The sequence below is a fragment of the Motacilla alba genome, chromosome 5 (assembly GCF_015832195.1).
Source record: "Motacilla alba alba isolate MOTALB_02 chromosome 5, Motacilla_alba_V1.0_pri, whole genome shotgun sequence".
In the NCBI taxonomy this organism is placed as follows: Eukaryota; Metazoa; Chordata; class Aves; order Passeriformes; family Motacillidae; genus Motacilla; species Motacilla alba.
The window spans coordinates 29,704,999-29,725,855 of record NC_052020.1 but is presented as its reverse complement, the minus strand read 5'-3'; the positions used below and the strand labels follow the sequence as shown (position 1 = coordinate 29,725,855).

Genomic DNA, 20,857 nt, shown 5'->3' with positions numbered 1-20,857 from the left:
CCACAGGGAAAATATTAGTTCAGTTCTGGGCCCTCATTACAAGACAGTCATTGGGGTACTGGAGAATTCCCAGAGACAGGCAGTGAACCTGGGAAAGGGTTTGGAGAGCAAGTTCTGTGAAGAGTGGCTGAGGGAGCTGGGGGTGTTTAGCCTGGAGAAAGGAGAATCACAGGAGATCTAATCACTCTCTACAACCACCTGAAAGGAAGTTGTAGCCAAGTGGGGGTAGCAACAAGTGACAGGACAAGAGGAAATGGCCTCAAGCTGCACTAGTGGAGGCTCAGGTTGGATGTCTGGAAGAATTTCCTCTTGAAAGGGCTGTTGAACATTGGAACAGGCTGCCAAGGGAAGTGGTGAAGTCACCATCCCTGGAAGAGTTCAAGAAACAATTGGACATGACGCTTAGTGCCATGGTTTAGTTGTAATGGTGCTGTTCTGTCAAAGGTTGGACTTAATGTTCATGGAGGTTTTTTCCAACCTGAATTATTCTATTCAGAGAGAATAGAGTTAATCAAATTTATTCTAGAACAGGATATTAAAGACATTCTAGACCGTGCTGATTTTAGTGTTTGTATAACTGGAATAGGTGTACAAATTGAAAAATAAAGTAATTTTGATAGGATTAGCAATTTACTAGGACAATATACAGGGATAATGTGTATGTACAGATAATGTGGAAGGCTGGATAGGAAAGCAAGCAGCAACGAGAGTGATGGTTTTGAGAGCCAGTGCAGTGAGAGGCTGACTAAATCTCCACAGAGTTCTTTCTGTTTCCATCCACCTTGGAACAGCAAGATCCAAGTTCCATGAATAATTTAGAGACATAAACATTTTAATCATAACAGCTTTTGTTTGTTGCACTATGTTGCAACATTTGGAACTAACTGAAGACTCCACTGAAATTGTTCCTCCTCTCTCCTGTAGGGAATCAGATGAGCAGTCGTCTGATGAGTATGCGCAGTGCCAATGGACTGTTGATGCTACCTCCAAAGACAGAGCAGTATGTGGAGCTTCACAAGGGGGAGGTGGTGGATGTCATGGTCATCGGAAGGCTATGATGTCACCAGCAAGAGCGAAGCTTTGATGCATGTCCACATATCATTGACTGTATCCTGTAATATGCAACGGCACAGCTAGTTTTTCCGATTTGGATAAAAGTTGATCAGTATAGTCAACATCTTGAAATATATTTCAAATGGAATTTAAATAAATACCTTTTAAAAAAAAAAACTTTAAAACAAATCTTAACAAAGAAATTTATTCTGATTATATCAAAGCAACTTTTTCCTTTTCTTGCAATTGCTTTGTGTGTTCAATGCTAGTTCTAATAGCGGTAGCTTTTAGTAGACAGCAGTAGGTGCCTGCAGAACTTGTGTTTTTTCTCATCTTTAAGATACAACTACTTACGCTCTTAAAACAAGGCTGTCTGCTTATTTATACTAGCGTAGACAACACTTGGATTTCCCTTATTAGTATGCTTCATAACCGCTTCACAGAGAGCTTCTGCTTGTTCTTTATCTTGTATCTCGTGTTGATGTGCACAGTGCCAAAAGCAGAGTGGCTGCACTGGGAACCCAATGAAGCCCCGAGGTTTTCTCACCTCGCCGCGCATTCAGGGATGTCTCTTGTCCCGGCAGCCACCCAGCTCAGTACTCTTGGGCAGTAACTGGATACCTTTTATTTCAACAAACAAAAAAATTGCTTCCTTAAGTGCTGACAGCCTTTTTAACCAATACATTTAAAAATGTACAGAACTAAAAACTAAAAAAAATCAAAGACTGATCTTGTACAGATATTAGTGTTACCAGCATTCGTGTGGAAATTAAATGAGCAAAGAAATAAAACTAATGTTAAACAACTCTGTACCATAACATTTTCTGTAATGATATTGAAACTTAAATGAATAAAAAAAAAATCCTCAATCATTATTTAAAATTTCACCTGTTCAGCCTTGTTGTTTGAAACAAAAAAGCAGTGATTTTAGAGAGTATTTGGGGTGGGGGAAGAGTGTAAGGAGGAAGAGAAATAGTATGTCCAGTCTAGGGCCTTCCCTCATGTACAGTGTCATGAGTGAACGGAAACTACAAAGTGAGCTCTCTCTCACACCTCCCAAGGGACAAAACAGAAGCAGCACTTGGAGGTGGGGTGGAGTTACAATCAGACTAATCAAAGCTGGAGAATACTTCTTTTCCCCATATAAATTGCAAAGCATTTGCAAACAGCTCTTGTGCTGCACTGTCTCGAATTTGACAAAGTGTTCTTTTTTTTTTTTTTCCCATGAGATAAGGATTTTTCAGCTCCCACCAGATTGTGTATTTTTGTAGCTTCACATTTCATCTGGGATTAAGACCATAGCGGTGCCCTACAACACCTTGTTTCTTGGACTTCATGGGTAAAATGCTATCCCACCAACTCCATTTGCGAAGCCAGAGCATTTATTTATAGTATTTTTTTGAAGACTTGGTCAGGGAGAACACAGAAAATTTAAATCCTGACTGCCACAATAGACCAGAGCTGTAGTTCTATGATAACTGCAGAGGCATCCCTCTAGGCTGGTTTTAAAACCAAACTCTGTTTGCTGTGAAACTCCCTGAGTGGGCAAATGCAAAGGTTGGAGGCAGGTAGGCACACACTGTGTTTGGAGGCAATCCAGGGATTGAATGTTCAGAGAAACAGTAACACAACTTGCTGTTGTGTGATAGGCTTTTTGTTCTGGACTAGGTGTCCACATTTATGGTCTCTCTATGTAGCAGCAGGGTGGTACCAAATTAAATTCATGGATGCCTGTCTTTACTGTACTAATATTTTAAACCACAGAAGGAAGAGAGAGGCAGGTTAACTCATGTCTGAGAAATAATGCAGAACATTGCATAGTATAAGCCAAAGGATTATTATAATGTATTTAATTATAGGCAGCATGTGTAATGAAAACCAGACGTTTATAAAGGACACCAATAACACAAAGACTCACAAGCAATCAAGTTCAATAGTTGTTTTAAAGGCAGAGTCTACTCCTTGAGTACATGCATTTGATACATTTGGATATAGAACTTTCACATATTCACACTCTCCTACCTCTATTTCCTCAGAAGAAATACAAATGAGGAGTCATAGCCCAAAATCAGACTATGTTATCAAGCAAAAGTTGAGGCTGACAATTAATGATTCTTATACTCTTACCTGACAGGATACTAAGAATAACAAGAGAGTAGATGTTGAAATGCCCAAACACAAAATTTGCCAAAACCTTCATTTTGCCTTAGCTGGTAAATTGAAGTTAGTTTTCAGTATCGGGGGGAAAAAATCATGAAAATTGTCTGTCATTTTTGCTGGCACTTTCCAAACATTTCTGATTGACTTTTATCCCAAATAAATTCAGGAATATATTCCCATTTCTTTTGTGAAGGTATTTTATACATTTCCCAAAACTCCAGATAAAAACCTCTTTGCTTGAATGCTTTATATCTACAGTAGCTTCCTCCTTGATTCTAAAGGCAGCTGGTGTTACACCCATGTAAAAGGTGAAACCTAAGGACTACAGGTTGGACATGGAAGACCATTTCTGCATGTACTAAAATAAAAGAGGAGTCTCCTCTAGGAGAGGAGGACAATCAAAGTCACAACTATTGATGACAAAGGATTTGCATGGGCAGAACAGATGTAGCAGCTGGTGGTCATTAAAGCAGCAATCTGTAGAACAAGGTGTAGCTTCCCATACCTGTATTTGGTCCATAAGTTGCAATTAAGTGCCTTAACTTCATGACAAAGAACATAATCTCCAACAACTATAACCCTTCTTCTTCCTAGTGCCAGCTGGTCTCAAGAGATAAAGCACAGCATTTCAGCATGATACTATAAGCAGCTGGATTTCCATATTTATTCCAAGTGAAAAAAGCCACACTGGTGTTTCTTCTCTATTTTCTTATGGTTGTTTTTTTTTTTTTTTCTTTGGTTGGTTGTTTGCTTTCTCTCAAACTTGACTGTTGCTTTCTAGTAAATCTATCCTAGCCTCCATTCAGAGAGATGAGTTGTCATGCTGGATTTAAAGTCAGCATTGAAATGCAGGCAAATCTTGGGTAATTTGTGGAGAGGAAAAGCCTGCACATTTTGCAAATGTTACCCCTCATGAGCTGCTGCTAGCTGCCTGTTTTCTGGAAGGGCTCAGTGACTCATATTCAGCATTCAATTAAGACTTGCTCTTTTCATCTGTGCAACATCACACACAAGCTGATAAAGTTCTTGGAATAGAAAGCCTTCAAAAGGTGATGCACAGAGGCTCAGTAGCTCTCTAGTTTTAGACTGATCTGGCTCAGAAGACTTGCTCTATCCCATCACCAGGCAGCAATATCAAGCATGCTCTGTCCCCATGCAAGGACTTCTGCATTTCCATGGACCCGATTTTGTTTAAAAATGCAAGAAACCAAGTAATTTTTGCAGAGTCAATTCACAAGCAAAACTGAAACCTTATTGTACTCTACTAATTCTGCAGATTATCTGAGCACAACACACAAGACAAAGGTATTACCCTGACCTTGATAACCAGGGACTGAAACATAAAGTTGCCTCAAGAAAAGTGTCAGATAAAATGATAAAATGAAAGGTAAGTGTATATATAAATATATACACACACATATATATTAGCACACAAAAAAACTGCCCCACTGGACTGACAAGGAAGCATGCAAAGTGGTTTTTATCAGTACCTGGCATTCTCCTCGTGCAGATATTACTGCAGCCCAAGACAATATAACACATTAATGTGTCTGACAAAAGCCTTTCCTATTTAGGTCTGTCTGTTATGGCAAAGCAACCAGTGACGTAGTAATTTTGAAATGTTGTGCTGGTTGGACCACTAAGGGGGACCCAATTTTGTGACCATGTACAGACCAGACCTTGAGCCCAGAAGCCAACATGGAGACTTTCAAACACACCTCCCTACACTGGCAATGACTGGTACAAGCAGGAGAAGCTTCTGTGTAAGAAACTGCTGAGAATGAAACAACATAATGCCAGAATCATCCTTGTACTGTGTGACCTGTGCACTTTTAGATTTTTTTTTTCAAATTGGCCCTCTGCAAAACACTGGCCAATAGTTCACACCTCCAGAGAAGCATAAATGCATGGCAAGGAGATAATTATCCAGCTTCCAAATTCTGGCAAAAACACCCACATTTTCAGAGTGTGAAGCAGCATCTCCTCTGTTTTATTCTGAATCTGCCATCTCCTACTTCTGTTTGATGCCTCTTAGTTTTCTTGTTGGAGCAGACAAAGAGAAGTCACCCTCACTTTGCCATCCATAATTTTATAGATGGCTATAATCTGAATTGAATGTCCTAATCCATGTAGTCTGCCCTTTGTGATCACAGACTATATGCGAGGGTCTGTAAATTGGATGATCTCTATTCATAGAACAATCAAGGTTGGAAAAGACCCTTAAAATCATCAAGTCCAACCATCAATGTCACTGTCACTGTCATCTCTAAACCACATCACCCATCCCTGTTGCTCCTCTTTCACCCTCTTCAGGTTTACTATATTCTGACAGAAACAAGGAGATCAGAATTGCATACATATTAAAAGGCACCACTGTCTCGTACTAACCACATCATGATGACTTCTGTTTGTTCTCTATTTCCTAATATTTTTGTTCTTCAGTACTTCTGACTGTTATATTTTTATGCATCTTAAAAATCTCATGCTTTATTGATAATATTCTTATTTTCAGAAGAGATGACCTTAAATTCTCATGCTTTATTGGTAGTATCCAACCTGGGAAGAGTAATTATAATTACAGTTTAAGAAAATAATTTCCTCATAAGAGTAACTTTGCTTTTATCTGTGTTAAATTTCCTTCGCTGTTTTAATTCAATTCCACTCAATTTTGAGCAATCTGTGTGCAGTTCTTGCCCCTGGTAAATCAGTATCTTCCTGGAATTTAGTTGCCTTCAGTTCAATCTGATAATTGAGACTGCAGTGATTACCTCCACTGAGGATCTGTTCTATGTTTTGTGGAAAGACCTGCTTTGGTGGTTTGACAGCTATGCTGTAATATTGAGACTTTACCTTATTACACCTGATCTTTTCTTGTGGTTTCTTGCCAGCTAGATTTCTTGCTGTTGCTGACAGCCTCTTCAGCTATGCTCATTTCAGGATGCTGTTGCACTGCTTTGGAGAACTGCCAGACAGCCAAGACCATCCTCATGTATTCATGGAGATACTGCAGAGAAAAAAAATAATTTGGCTTAATATTTTCCTATAGCTTTCTTGTATTTGGATGAAGCTGCTGGAACAGGCTTATTCATGGTCAAGGCTGGTGATCAGTCTCCAGGGATGTGGCTCAGAGCATGGGCTGCACTCAAGAGAATGAGCTCAGGGAATTGTGTAGGCGAGCGAACTGGAGCCAGTGCTGATGACAGCAGGTTGGTTGTGGTGTACTGTGCTGCCAGCCAGGACTTTTGTGTCAGAGCTAGGTAGCTATTCATCACTAAAGATACTGAATAATGAAAATAAAAATGGCCTGAGAGCTATTTACCTGCAAGTCTTGGAAGGGGAGAGGCACACATGCAGATGCAATGGTACTTGAGCCCATCTCACTAAAAGATAGCTGACACCATACATCCATGACTTTCTGTAATTTACTCCCTAATGGCCAAATGCAATCAATTTGTCCAATGTGCTATGAAAAGCCAGAGAACAGAGCAGAAGCTAGGATTTAATGTGCTCTTGGCAGTCTGCATTGCAAAGGAATCATGCTGCAGCTTTCTCCATTAACTGGATTTTTTCTAAGAGGTGGTGACTAGGGTTAGATTAAAACAAAAACTAAAAACCAAAGCAAAACAAAACAAACAAACAAAAACCCACACACAAAACCAAAGAAAAACTAAAATAAAAACAAACAAACAAAACCCCCAACCAAAACAACAAGAAAAAAAGAGCCAAGTTAACAGTCCTTTGTTAAGGCCTGGGATAAAAAGCAGACACACTAAGGATCACAAAGAGGATGGTGGGTGGGCAAACCCAAATAACACCTGGGCCAAGCTTCTCCCAGGCCCATCACCAGCAGACACAGCAGAGGACACAGGTACAGGACAGTCAGATGCTCATTATGTATGACATTCAGAGACTTAGCAAAGGAGAGTATGTTCTTTTTACTTCTACTCCCATCCTCAAGAGCAAGTTTGTCCAGGTAAAAAGTCCTTGAAATGAAAACATTTAGCACGCCAAAGATAAAATTACTTGCAATTATAACAACTTTTCTTTTTCTCCCTCAGCTCAACAGGTACTCCTCATTCAGTTATTCTCACTATTGCTTTTCTGTGTTTACTACACACACGCAGATATATTTCCCTTCTCCTATGGACTCACTCTGCTCAAATTTTAAAGGCAATAGTTCAGAAACCCAGCAACAGCAATGCTTCAGATTAGAGAAGGACAAAGATTTATGTTTTCATTTTCCCTTGTGAGGCCCTACTCCTTCCTGTAGCAGCAGCTAGAACTGTTGTAGATGAAAAAAATATGGTTCTGTGCTACCTCATTAAGGTTGTTAGCCACCAATGGCAGTTCAACCTAGTCAAAATCAAAGCCAGCCGTTCCTGGGCAATCTCTCACCACTTGCAGATTCTCCAACCCTTGCACTATAACTACCCTCCCTGCCTGTCAACCAGCACTGGCCAAAGCCCTGCAGGACTCTGGCAACAGCCTACACTCCTACAATTCTGCATTCACAGTGTGCCTAAAATATGTGAATTTACGTGCTGTACCTCAACAGTGTTTTTCACAGGATTTTACTCCCTCCCTTTGTGATAATTATGACATCCTTTGGTCTTACCTTGATTAATTAAATCTTGCATTGTTGATACACCTGCAGAATGTTAATGAGCTATGAGTCTCCTTTTTCAGGGTACTTTATTATTTACTCCTGCTTTATTTATCAGACCTCATTTACTACAAAGAAGGCAGCTGCCCTAACCAACCGACCCAAGAAAATAGCTCCATCATTGATTCATTTACACTAAAATAAAATTTAAAAGTAGCCTTTGATCTTTTTTACATACTGTGTCTTACATTTAGGAGGAGATTCTACCAGACATACAGAAATTTAAAGCGCTGTCCTCCCTCAAATTCCTTCTTAGGACACATTTTCTCTGATGCCTGTCAAAACCAAGCTCTGACAATGGTACACAACATGTGATTTCATTATCAGCTTAATCATATGATTATACTTACTGACTTATCTTCTTGTATTTTCTCATTTTTCTCTTTCTGTAATTTCATGTCTTACACCTAAATTACCTGGGATATTTTTCCAGTCTGTTTTCGTACAGCACTTAGCAGGATCCTCATTCAGAACCATTAACATCACAGTAATGCTAGAAAGATAGTGAATCATCAGAACAGTGTCTCTTCCATATGTTTATACAAGGAGAAATTATTGATAATAGCACTCAAGAGGTTTCTGACCACAGCAATCAGATATCCAATGTTTTCAATTACACATGAAGAGTGATTTGCAATCATCCTTTATCCTTATTCAGCTTCTTTCTCTTCTTTTCATTATGCATACTCCTGTTTAACTATTCCGCATTCTCCTCTCTCCTCACCAACCCAGCAGATAAGCTCTAGGGCCACCAAGCCAAATCGCTAAGAAATCTGTTGGTAGTCTCTGATAGACCATATGGCAAATGTCAGCATTGATACAGCTTTTATTTTTTTGTTCAGGTTAATCAAAAACAGAACCCATTTGTCCACAACTGACCCAACTGTGTGATCACTGATCTCTGTGCTGTCAATCCCTGTTCACCAATGCCTAATGTGATGCTGACATGTTCCCATAGGAAAGTATGAAAAACTTCTGGAAGCTCTCACAATGGCCATCCCACATGAAATATGTGGAACTTCCCAGATGAGTGAGCACCAAGAAGAGTTAAACGTTTCTTTGAAGATTAAATAGGAAATATGAATGTATTTCCCATTTCCATACACTGTTTTTCTTCTTTTAAGGGTGACTTTATTAACAGACCTTGTGATCCTGAGATGAAAGCCAGCTTCTTTGAGCCTCTATAGAGCTATTTACACTGGCTCTTTGTCTCAGCACTAACACCATAAAGTTTGGATAAACAAATTTAAAACACACCTTTTGGCCTCACTCCAGTAATCATTTCAGGCCAATGTTACCCACATTCCTATAGATAAAAGAATCACTGCTTATACTTAATAAACCTTTCTCTAAATATATCAGAAGCTGAATGCTGATAGCAAGATTGGGATATAGGACTCTCAGGAAATAAGACAGTAGAATAAAGCAATAGAATAAAGGCATTGTGGAGGCAAGAATGCAGAGAATGTGAGAAAGTAAGTAAGGGAGTTATAAAATTTCTTAGCTGATATTTTGCTGCTTCAACTATACCTACAGAGCCACCATTCTTCTGTTGTCAAAGACTAGATCCTTTACCAACTTCTGGACATAATGAATGAATGACATGAATGTCAGCTCCTGTGTGTACAGCCATTGTCACTAGTGATTCAATATAATAAAGTCAAGATCCAGAAGTAGAATCTCTATTTTTCTTTACAGAATAGATGTCTTATTTTTTCCAGTCATACTTCCAGTAGAGCTTTAATAGCTTGAAGTGTTGGCTGTTGCTCATTATTGACTTCTTTACTTTAATGATCTTCCTGCACACACTTCTCCATTTTGCTAAGTCATGAAAGCATGCATAAGCTCTTGTTCAATCAACCTCCTTTTTTGTCCAAATGTTGTCACTGTGTGGGGTTTAAGTTTGTATTTTCTTTTGTATTATTACATCCTGCCTGTTCTCTTCCTGTTCAGACAGAAATTTTTCTGCACATGGGAGACTTACAGGTATCCATACCTCAACTACTTGAAAGAAGACAGAAAGATTTTAGTAGGGACCAGTGTCAAAATCTGGATGGGCAGAGAACAAAGAACTTACCTCAGTTTCCACATAGGAGCAAAAACAGAAGAGCAAAAGCACAGAAAACATGAAAACTAGGTATGTATGTTTGGAAAATGAATCTAATATATTTAGTTTCTGCTGCTGACTTTGAAAAGTAAAATGTGTCATATTTTTGTCTTCAGAAAATATGCTATTGCAAAACATTTGCAGGTTTACTGTAGAATACAGTTTGTAGTTTCCAGATGTTGGTTTCTCAGTTAGATGTTCAGGGCTTTTGAAAGACCATTTCAGCAATAACCCTTTGGGTTCACAAAGATGGGCAATCAAGAAAAAGTGCATGAATATTCAGTAACTGAAGTGCCAATGGTCTCCTTGAATGCTGGAGGATCTGCATACAGATATAGCTTCGATTTAGACTCCCAGTATGTGAAGGAATCATGTAGTGTGAGGCTCACTCAATGTTTCCTTTCTGCCCAAAATCACCAGTATGTCCTGGCACCAGAAATCTGTCTTTTCTGTATCTCCTGCACTGCCATACGCATCCTGGCTTGCGCAGAAAAGGAGCAGATTTTTTGTTGGTGGTGTTGCACAAACTAGGCAAGCAAAAGTTAGATGGCAGAAGGAAATGAAAACTGTCTCTTATATAAGCATCTGCACCACGGCAAAGAACAAGGCTTCACCACAATCACTTCTCAAGCTCCATCAACACATCAACTGATGTACTCAGATGTGTGCTATGTTCAGATGTGTCCCATATAAGTGCAGTCCATAACATTCAAATATCTCAAGTGTGCCTGCACCTGAAATCAAGGCTTACTACATAATTTACCAATACATGTTTCTACTGCAGACAGAAAAGAGATTAAAATAGCACCTATTTCATACTCATCTGGGTAGATAATGACATTACTAGGGTAAGGCTTATTCCTGAGTTTGCTGGCAATGCCATAATCCTTTTTCTTGTTTTTATTAGGTCAAATACAATGAAGCAAAAAAGTGGGAAAAAAATTAGACATCAGGTAGTTTTCTGATATTTACTCACTTCCCTATTGCAATTCCTAATTTAATAATAGCTAAGGGAAGCTGAAACGTCACAGGTTGTGAGTTCTTTAAAACAAATTTTCCTATGTACTCATTGCCAACAGATCAGCACTTGTTCAGCCATATCATTAGAAGATACCCAGTGCTTATTCCCTGCTGTGATTACATCTCACCTGCCAGGGTTCAGTGGCAGGTTTGCTCTAGAAAGGCCTTGCTGTTTGACTTGTTTGGCAGATGGCAGCCATTGCAACTCCACTGCAAAACAGATAAAGTACAGGATGGTGGAAAGGTTGAGGAAGCTGCAGACCCCAGTTCAAAGAGATAATGTTGGTTTATGCCTTCTCTTCCTTCATTTCTGCACAAATCTCTACAGACTATCCATCTGGAACAAGTAGGCATCTAAAGAAAGCCTTTATTAACGTCCACAGTCCCTTTGTTTATATTTCTCCATTTCTTTTTAGTGATGAAACACTGTTATCTATGCCTGCTAAGGAATGGCAGAAACAGAAGCCACTCAACTTATTGATACCCCTTAATTTACACCCAAACTCATCATCATTTTGCATGTGACTGAATCAGTCCCTTGAACAAAAGCTTTAATAATCCTCCTTCACACACTTCTCCATTTTGCTAAGTCATGAAAGTTTGAAGGAGTTCTTGTCCAATCAACCTTCTCTTTTGTGCACGTTCTATTACTGTGTGGTCTTCCTTATAGCTGGACAGTGGTCTTCGTGCAGCTCAATGTCCTAATTGCCAGCTGGTGATCCTAAAGTCATCTGCATGACCTGGAGGAAAAGTACTTCAGTTGTGAATATGTTATCATTTAACTTTCTTAATTAAAGAATATTTTAAAACACATCTTAAATTATGTGTTCTCATTTAACTTTCTTAATTTTTCCTGTGCTCACATCTTTTCATCCACACATCTGTCTGAAGATCTTGTTGCTTCTCTCTTTACATACACTTTGGTACACGAATAATTTTTATTTTTCCATTCTTATGTTATTTTTCACTCACCTCCTCTCTTAGCAGCCATTCATTTAGAAATGGGGGTAATGCAGATAGCAATGGGCTACGAGGAGATATCTTAGTACATGCTCAAGAACTTATTTCAGCTCTCCACATGAAATGGAGACAATAAAGTATTATTTAATCAACAAGTGTGTGCATTAAATTAATTATACTCTCATCTCAAATAAATATCCTGCATTTTAAAATAATCTGAGACACACATATAGGGTCAAACACCTAAATTACATGCCCAAAACTAAGCTCATAGATGTTGCAAAATACAGAGAAAAAATCAAGGAGGAAGACACAACTTTGAGTGGAAGATATGAGACAGACATGGCATGGATACTGAACAAAAAATAAAAAAATTGTCAACAAATTGAAAGCCTTTAAAAGGCATGGCATGCCATCAAGTCCAGGGACATGAACCAAAGATTGCCCAACTGGTCACCATTGAAATCACAAGATTCTGTTTCCCTTCCCAAAGGGAAGGGAAGATTGTAGCAGAAGGCAAGGAAACAGACACTTGAATTAACCTGACTGTGGCTTACACTTTCGTGCTTCTTATTTAACCAACTTTCAGAACCCTGAAGGGGGACAAGTGATAAAGAGAAATATCATTTAGTGGGCTCAAAATCCTAGTAACACATGCTCTATTTCTGCCACTGAACTTCTATAAATGTGGGCAAATCACCCTTCCTTTTCTTCCTCAGCTTCTTCATTTTGTAGACTGAGGAGAGACAGGCGTCCCTTGAAAATCCAGCATACTAATGAGCACCATTATATCTGGATTTGCTATTGTTGTTACTCTTTTTATTATCTAGATGCTACCAACATTGCTCTCCTCCTGGAATAATTCGAAGGATTTTTGACAGAACATACTTGCTGCATTATGGATCATTTAGCATCTGAGCACACTTAATTGCTGCTACTCTTGCTACCTGTCACATCCCTGTGTGTCACTGTGTGCTACCTGGCACATCCCTGTGTGTCACTGGCACATCCCTGTGTCGTTCATAGCATGTGGAGTACTGTACTGGAGTTTTGAAGTATAAGTTCTGCACAAGCAGTGCAAAGCATAGGAGATGGGAGGCTCACTATGCTTTCCTCCAAATGAGCACAGGGGACATACATAATTCACAATATCTCAAGAGACAAATGCCAATCCTAAGTTCTTTGAGAATATAAATTAACGTAATACTCTTTGAGGGCAGCTCATATGTAATCAGATTCCAGTCCAGAGCACTGTAAGGAACTAGTGGCAAATTCAAATTCTTGATAGCACCCATACTGTGAAGAAGAGTGAAATAGCATTCAGTATAACTGGAAGTACCAACATTATTCTCCCTGGGCAAAAAAAAAAATAATTCTAGATTCTGTTTATCAATAGAGCAAAGTAGCATTTACTGACAAGCCAGTCCCAAAGAAAATGGTTGTAACAGTATGTTTTCTGCTCAAGGTACTTCTGCTCAACTATGTACTTGGATGACACAAAATTTATGAAGTGCTGCTGTATGCTACAAGAACAAATTTAAAATGCTGCAAAAATACAGATCAGTAACAGTATTTTCATACTCATCAATGCAGACTGGGTGCAGATGTTTACCATCAGTCTTCACATAAACTTACACATTAGAAGTGAATAAGATTAAAATTGTACAATGTTGGCAAATTCATTATATAGATTTTGAACACTCCTATACAGAACAAAGCTGTTTATATTAATCAGAAATTATCATTTTGCTAACACAGAGGTAATAGGGATGAATGATTTCATGCCAAGATATGCTGCATATAGTAACTAATAGAATGCAATAAATTTAAGATTTAATTAGGAATACCTCCCTCATAAGCTAAATACCATGTCTGGAGAAGCACTGCACACTGCCTAAATAAAACATTCATTTGCATTCAAACAACCTGTCTGGATGCAAATAACAGGGCCATCAGAAATAACCTTATCTTAAGGTAAAATGCTAAATCCATCAAAATATAGGGATCAGACGCCAAGCAAGGAGTGATTGTTCTCCTGAGAAATGACATTAATGAGATATACTCTTTTGAATTCTGAGAGCTGAATTGTTGTTAAGTATTTGCCCCAGTTACAAGTATGTCATAACCCAAGATAAGCTGACAAGACAGGACTGAAGAATTAATGAAATACTCCACAAAGACTTACTTTCTGCAGTGGCAAATGTGACAAAGGTGACCATAAAGCTCATGACATTTGTTCTGAAGTCATTAATTTGGCAAAGCAAAACCAGAATAACTACTCTTGAGCATTGTGTTCCTCCTGACTGACTGAACAGGTAGATATGGTTCTTTAAGTGCAGAAACCATGATCACTGAGAATATCCTGTGCTGACTAAAACTGTCGCTCTGAGAGACCTTGAAGAGGCAAGGTGTGGCAAAGGATTGCTGCCTCATGCAAATGTAGCTGCTATTCAGCCTCAGCTTCCTGGAATCTCATCTAAAATGTTCTCAGGCAATGCTGCAAAGAATAAACAACGTCAGAGTATTGTGTTTCCCGGACTACAACAGTGGGAAGAAGGACGAATTGCCTGCATTGCAAATGTAGTAAAAAATACCTCTTAATTGCTGTGCCTGGAGCAAAGAAAAATAACTCAGCACGGATGCTTTCTGGGTTACATACCAAAACAGTCCTATACTGAGCTGATTCAGTAGACTGGTATGCAGTGCTGGCTCACCGAGCCAATACAGTCTATCGGCTCTGCGAAAGAAAAAGTACTGCTGGGAGAATGACAGTCACTGAGGATCCTGCAAGAAGTGGAGCCACCAAGCATAATGGTTTTGACTACGCTTTTTAGGAAATATTGCAAAACAGAGCAGCATTCATGCAGTATATTCTAAAGCAATTTTCACAACTTTCTGGCAGGATGCAGATTCATGAGAACATTATGGAATTGGCACCGCAGTTTATAGATCTATCCAAGGGTAATGAAGACCATCCATATAGCTCCACACAGCTATGTGGAAAGGGTTGTTCTGTAAGTATCAAAACTGTGTTTGCCTTCCTTAAAGACAATTGTGTAGCTGCTACTGCTTTCTTAAAGGTATTAGGTAGACCAGCTTTCTTTATGGCATATGACATATATGCTGTAACACATGACAAGCACACCATGGTGCTATCCTCCATAATTCACCACCACAAATCAAGCAGCTATGCCTCCATTGCTTGATGGGCAAATGAAATCTACTGGCATTATATAAGGAAGACATTATATTGGGATCAGCATGGACTTCTACAAAGGGACTGGATGCCATACTTGAATTTCCTCTGTGCCATGAACTCCAGCTTTATAGGATGTGATGAAATGACATAAGAAGGATTTTTCTGAGCATGGTTCTCAAAGAAAAAAAAAAAAGGCTGACCTCAGTTTCAGAATATTTTCAATAAAACTTAAGAATTAGGCATCCAAATAAAGCAGATTTTGAGCAACAATTTTAATGCTGGGGAACAAGAGACATGCTGCCTGGCACTTAATTGCCCCAGATGTTGTTTATAATCTGCTGAAAGAAAGCTGAAAAAAACCAGAGGAATATTCAAACGAAGGTTTTAAAAAGAACAATTTTGAAAGTGATTCTGCCTCATGCTGTATTCATACATCCATGTTGTTAAAGGTACAACACAGATTAGCCACAAATCTTCTCGTGTCAGTAATTAAGGGAGGGGAGAGTTATCATACTGCGATGCACAAACTGAAAGTCTATACCAACAAAGACTCATAAAGCATAGCATGCAAGATTATTTCAGTGAAAACTTAGAAAAAGGGAACAAGGAGAACTATGATGTTCTTTGTGTATGTTTTACAGTATCTTACAGCTGTCTTACTGTACATCTAGTTTGCATTCAAGAGAAAAATTTATTGCATTTCAGGTTTACAGAATATGTGAACTGTAGTGTCACAGTTTTGGGTGACAAATATATAAAGCTCAAGTTTTACACTGCAGCATGATCAGATAGGAAGGTCTTGTCTTTAACATAATTACCACTACTATGCTGCCTTTCAGGAAAGATGGTTGTACCTGGGAAGAATCTAAAAACCACAAATGTCTTATTTCAATAGGATTTACCACCTAATTTTCCTCAGGCAGTATCAACTGCTGAAACTTTTGTTGGTTCTTTTTGTTGCTTCTTCCCCTATTTTCTCACAGATCCCCGAGCTATCTCATAGGTTGTTATTTCTTCACAAACAGAGGAAAAACAAGAATCAGCAAACAGATACAAAGAGATAAGATAATCACTAATTTGAGTACAACTTAGTAGGAGAAAACAGAGGGAGAAGCATAATTTTTATTGCCTCTTCTTTCTTTTCTGGATTAAACATAGTGCCCCAAAGTGTTACACTAACAACCTCACTTCCAGTTTTTATTTGGGGCACCCATCTTCTGGGAACCATTCCTATTTCTGAGCTTCAAACCCCACATTGAGGGATGAGTAGTACTCTCAGATAGAAGACGTCTCCTCTAGAGATTAACCTTTTTCTGCAGCTGAACTGCTGCTGGGTTTATAACCCTACTCATAAATATTATTACCTTACTTGGAGTTGTACAATTTTTTTATCTGAAGAATTATAAGGAGTGGCAGAGGACACTAGAAACCAGAGAGGAAGATGTTCTGGCTACCCAGATGAAAGTGAATGCAGAATGAGGTTATCGAATACGAAATAAGAAAAAAATCTAGATGTTATCAAGGAGAAAAATGTAACTGCCTTTGAATTCTTGGTATTTGTTGTCCTGAACAATGAAAAATGTTGAAATGAAATTGGATTCCTGTATTGATTTCAAAATTTAGGGTTTCTGTTGCTGGGTTATGGAAATCAAGAATTCTTTTTTTTTTTTTTCCTCGCTTAATGCAGAATTTGGCTTATGGACTTTGGTGTTTTGGACTTTTCTTCAAAACATTAGATACTGAATGCAACCAGCCCTACAGGTGGACTAGTGCTGCTGTTACATTCTTTCAGATGGCTGGGGCATGTGTCTACTTAAGAGTTAAAACAATCATCAAATTTGTAGTCATGAGATATCAGATTGCTGTAAATCAGACTACAAAGTTCACTGACAGATGCTGTCACTTCCCCAGCAACACACGGAGAATACATAGACAAAGTCTGAGCAGGCAGGAGCTCGCTTTCATTCATATTCAATTACAGGTGACATTTAAATGTGATTATCCAAGATATAAGCTATCAATATCTGAAGGCCAAGGGAAAAATCCCTGTGAAGTTCTCAGAGACAGGAGGAAAAAGTCTATTTCAATAGATGTCAGACATGAAAGTAGAGAGATAAAAAGAAGAGTACACAATTTCTCAAAGCTGTGCAAGAATTAAAGATCAAGAAGAAAAGGGTAATCAAGATAATAAAAGAACTAACCAAACAAACGAACAGCAGAAAGGTCAAGAAAGAGAATGGAATACAGAGTCTGGCATCAGGCAGACAAGAATGCCTTAGGGATTGCATAAAAAAGTTTTTTGTCAAATAAAGAGGGATGACACCAGCTTGGAAGGGATCCAAGGTGGAGTTAGAAGAGAAAGTACATCTGCTGTAGAATTGATGCTCCGTGAGTTTAGAGATAAAAGAGTTTAGAGATAAAGAGGAGGAGAGTTATGGGGCAGACAGATGGGGATTACTCCTCCACCCAACTGACATAAGCCCTGTGGCCAGTGAGGCCCTTCTGACAGCACTGCTTTTTTGCAACTGTCTGTAGAACCATTCACAGACTGCAAAGCATAAATACAGTTAAGTAGTGACATAAAAAGGAATTTTTACCTGAACCCTTGGTGATTTTTCATTTCCCCTCCAGAGGGCAATGGTTTCAAAGAAAACATTTTGTTCTATGTTAGGCTGATTCCTCAGCTTGAGTCTGAATTTATTTTTTCTCTTTCCTATTGATTGCAATCAGGCAGATTTAGATTGATCACAATTACATCTGCACCCCACTGGCAAACAGCGACACCAATTCATGTCAAATTCAATTCATCAAAGATGAACATTTTCTTTGTTAAAAAATATTTGTCTGTGGAATGAATGCACCAATCTTAAAAAGAAAGTTCTATAATAAATAAAGTTGCCTAAATACACTGATTCTGCAGCTGCAAGCAGGCTTTAATGTTTCCATAACTGCAGAGAGTAAAAACATAGAAAAAATGTTGTCTAAAATTAAAATGTTCAAAGATCCAAGCTCACAAAAGGTATCACTTGTGTATTTCTTTTCAGTTCCTTTCTATTTAAAGATAACAACTGAACACTTTGAACAAGAGATGGATCAGAAAGCTTTATACTACTTTGGTAAGTAGTTTTCTCATTTCCTTTAAAAGCTGTCTTTGTAGATCCTCATATGAAAGATTAATCAGCTAAGACAAAACAAAGGAAGATTAAAAGCTTTGATCTTCCCAATCATCATTCCATTGTCATTCCTCATCCTCCCATTCACCTTCTTTCTCTGTATATTTTCTTTTTAATTTGAAGATTTTGTTAAATTCAAGCTAAACTGTTTCTTTTTTCAGAGTAAATTTTGTGTTCTCAGCATACCACCAAACAGCACCCACAAGGCAAAATGAACCATAAGAGCTGTCTACAGAAGTGATTCAAAGCAGAAAGGTTATCTGGGTCTTCTTTGCAAATCATGCTGCTGATCCTGTGCTCTACTGTGAATAGTTTTCAGGTATGTATGACAGCTTCTTGGCCTGACAGAGTATTTTAATCTGTTGGATAGAATTAGCCAAGCACATCTCATTCAAGTACCATTTGAATGGATTTGCCAGCTGGGCGCGGGCTAATATTAGGGTTTCTGTGATGCCTTGAGAAAGCCAGAGGAAGGAGATTGGTTACCAAAGAAACAAACAGATCTTTAAGCAGATATGTTCAAGAGATATCCCAAGCTTAGTCTTAACCTGGTCTGGTAACCCCTTCTGGCAAAAAAATTAAACTTTGGCTACAGGTACAAGACAGTAAAGGAGGGAAATGGAAATTCTAGAACTGATGAGAATCCTCCTTCATTTTATTAAAAATTATACACTATATTGAAGAAAATTCCCTTATCCTGGTTTAAAAAATGGCTGCTGCACAACATGCAAATTGGAGGCAATGTGATTTTCTGTGGAAAGGAATGTACAAATGCTATCAGCTGATGGAAACTGTAAGCAGAATTTGTGGGGGTTTTTTTTTGTCTGACCATCCCAACCTTGGACATAGAAAAGAGAGTTCAACAGTGAACAGATAACTGATGAACCTACCTACTTTTTGCAGTCATATTTTCTAGGCAAGTATCACATTTTGAAAACATCCTTTGGTTCTAAGGTCCTTTGTCAAAGTGCTTTCTAAAAAAGGTTTCATGTGAGCTTTCATGAACCATGTTCATATGAGGGTGAGAAGAGCCATGCTCGGTGCTGCTCAGCCACAAATCACCAGTGTGGTAATTACCAGTGTGGTTTCCCCCTCTTTTTTATTTCCCAAGTAAATCATTCTGCAGTCCACTAACATCTGTATCTCCTGCAGTGCACCAGTTGTGTTCATTTGATGCAAAGCCCCTCATTATTGGTCAGAACAGAAATAGATGTTAATATGTTAATAGGTGTTAATAGATGTTAAATGCACTTACAAGACATTACTGCCCTGGGGAGTTTGAGCCACAATGTGAAAAGGTAAAAGGCTTCCAGACTTTCCTCTGTAGGTAACTGGGCAGGACATACCTTAGTGTCTTAAGCCTTTTCACACAGTAAGAAAAACCATTAGAAAGTTATTTTGGGACTTCTAAAATTAATTTTTGTATCTCAGTGTTTAGAATAGATCCAAAAGAAAACATTATATATAGGGTACCATTATAGAAAGTGTGGATTTCACTGTGAGGAATGATAGCGTTAAATGGCACAGATTTTTATATGGTTAAACTGAAGCAAGGACAGATGGACTAAAGCAGGTATCTCTTCAGGACTTTTTAGTTATCTAAGAAAGCCTTGTTTTACTCATCTCATTACACAGAACATTTTTTTTCTAATTTCTTGAGCAATGATCTAGGCAGGCTAGCCTGAAAAAACAGGGAAAGTGACGTTGCAGCTCAACGTCAAACTTAACTCCCTGATCCTGAAAAACAAAGCCAAGAATACAAACAACCCAGTAAAACTACTTGTAACCTCCTGTTTTCTTCATTCTTCCGGACAGCGTGTTATGGGCACCTTCTGTGCCTCAGCCTCTCAGAGGCAGAGCGGACTCTCGATGAGATTAAATACTTTTTTCCCCACATAGGCTCCAGCCTGGCTGGGGCATTCAAGCTCGGGCTGAGGATGCGGCAGCAGCAGCCGGCGAACGGGGGGACGCCAGGGAGGGTGGAGGAGGAAGGGCTTGCAGTGGCCTGGGGCGCCCAGGGCCCAGCGGAGCTGCAGCGGGCGGGGGGCGAGCTGGGCGAGGAGGAAGGAGCGAGTGGCCAGGCGGGCGAGCCAGGTCTGCTCGGGGCACAGGCTCCCATGGTGGTCCCGCTCGGGGGCGCAGAGAAAGCCGTGGCAGAGAGATGGGAGAGGAATGCGGGAATGGACTGGACTGAAAGGGGCTGCCCAGGCAGGCGGTGGAGCCACTGTCCCTGAAGTGCTTAAGGAAAGACTGGCCGTGGCACTCAGCGCCGGGGTCCAGTTGACAAGGTGGTGTTCGGTGAGAGGGCAGACTCGACGATCTCAGAGGTTTTTTCCAACCTACTCGATTCAGTGATTCTGCGAGGAAGGACATACAGAAGCAGTGTCCCGTACCACGTGTCCACTCCACCTGACGGCAGCCCCAAGACGGCAGCCCCGACAGCCGCCGCGGCCTCCGGGGGCAGCGCCGCGCTCCCCGCCCGGCCGAGGCGCTGGTGGGGCGGCCCCGCGCCTGCGCAGCGG

The 20,857-nt window shown here is 39.4% G+C and overlaps 1 protein-coding gene and 1 long non-coding RNA gene across 21 annotated transcripts in view; one reads left to right on the top strand and one right to left on the bottom strand.

Moving 5' to 3' along the window:
• Positions 1-1,935, top strand: part of GPHN (gephyrin) — a 271,041-nt gene extending 269,106 nt beyond the window's left edge. For 12 of the 20 annotated variants that reach the window (XM_038137433.1, XM_038137430.1, XM_038137436.1 and 9 more), the window contains one exon: positions 925-1,058. In XM_038137433.1, coding sequence (XP_037993361.1) covers positions 925-1,058 — 134 coding nt within the window. Of the gene's footprint in view, positions 1-924 lie in introns of all 20 variants that reach the window. The other 8 variants (XM_038137440.1, XM_038137426.1, XM_038137424.1 and 5 more) reach the window with 2 other exon arrangements.
• Positions 612-20,844, bottom strand: LOC119701183. The gene is made up of 5 exons (XR_005257036.1): positions 20,679-20,844; positions 11,132-11,213; positions 7,029-7,196; positions 6,064-6,217; positions 612-1,112 (listed from the first exon to the last, which is right to left on the bottom strand). It is a non-coding gene; the product is annotated as an uncharacterized LOC119701183 (long non-coding RNA).
• Between the last annotated feature and the right edge of the window lie 13 nt (positions 20,845-20,857).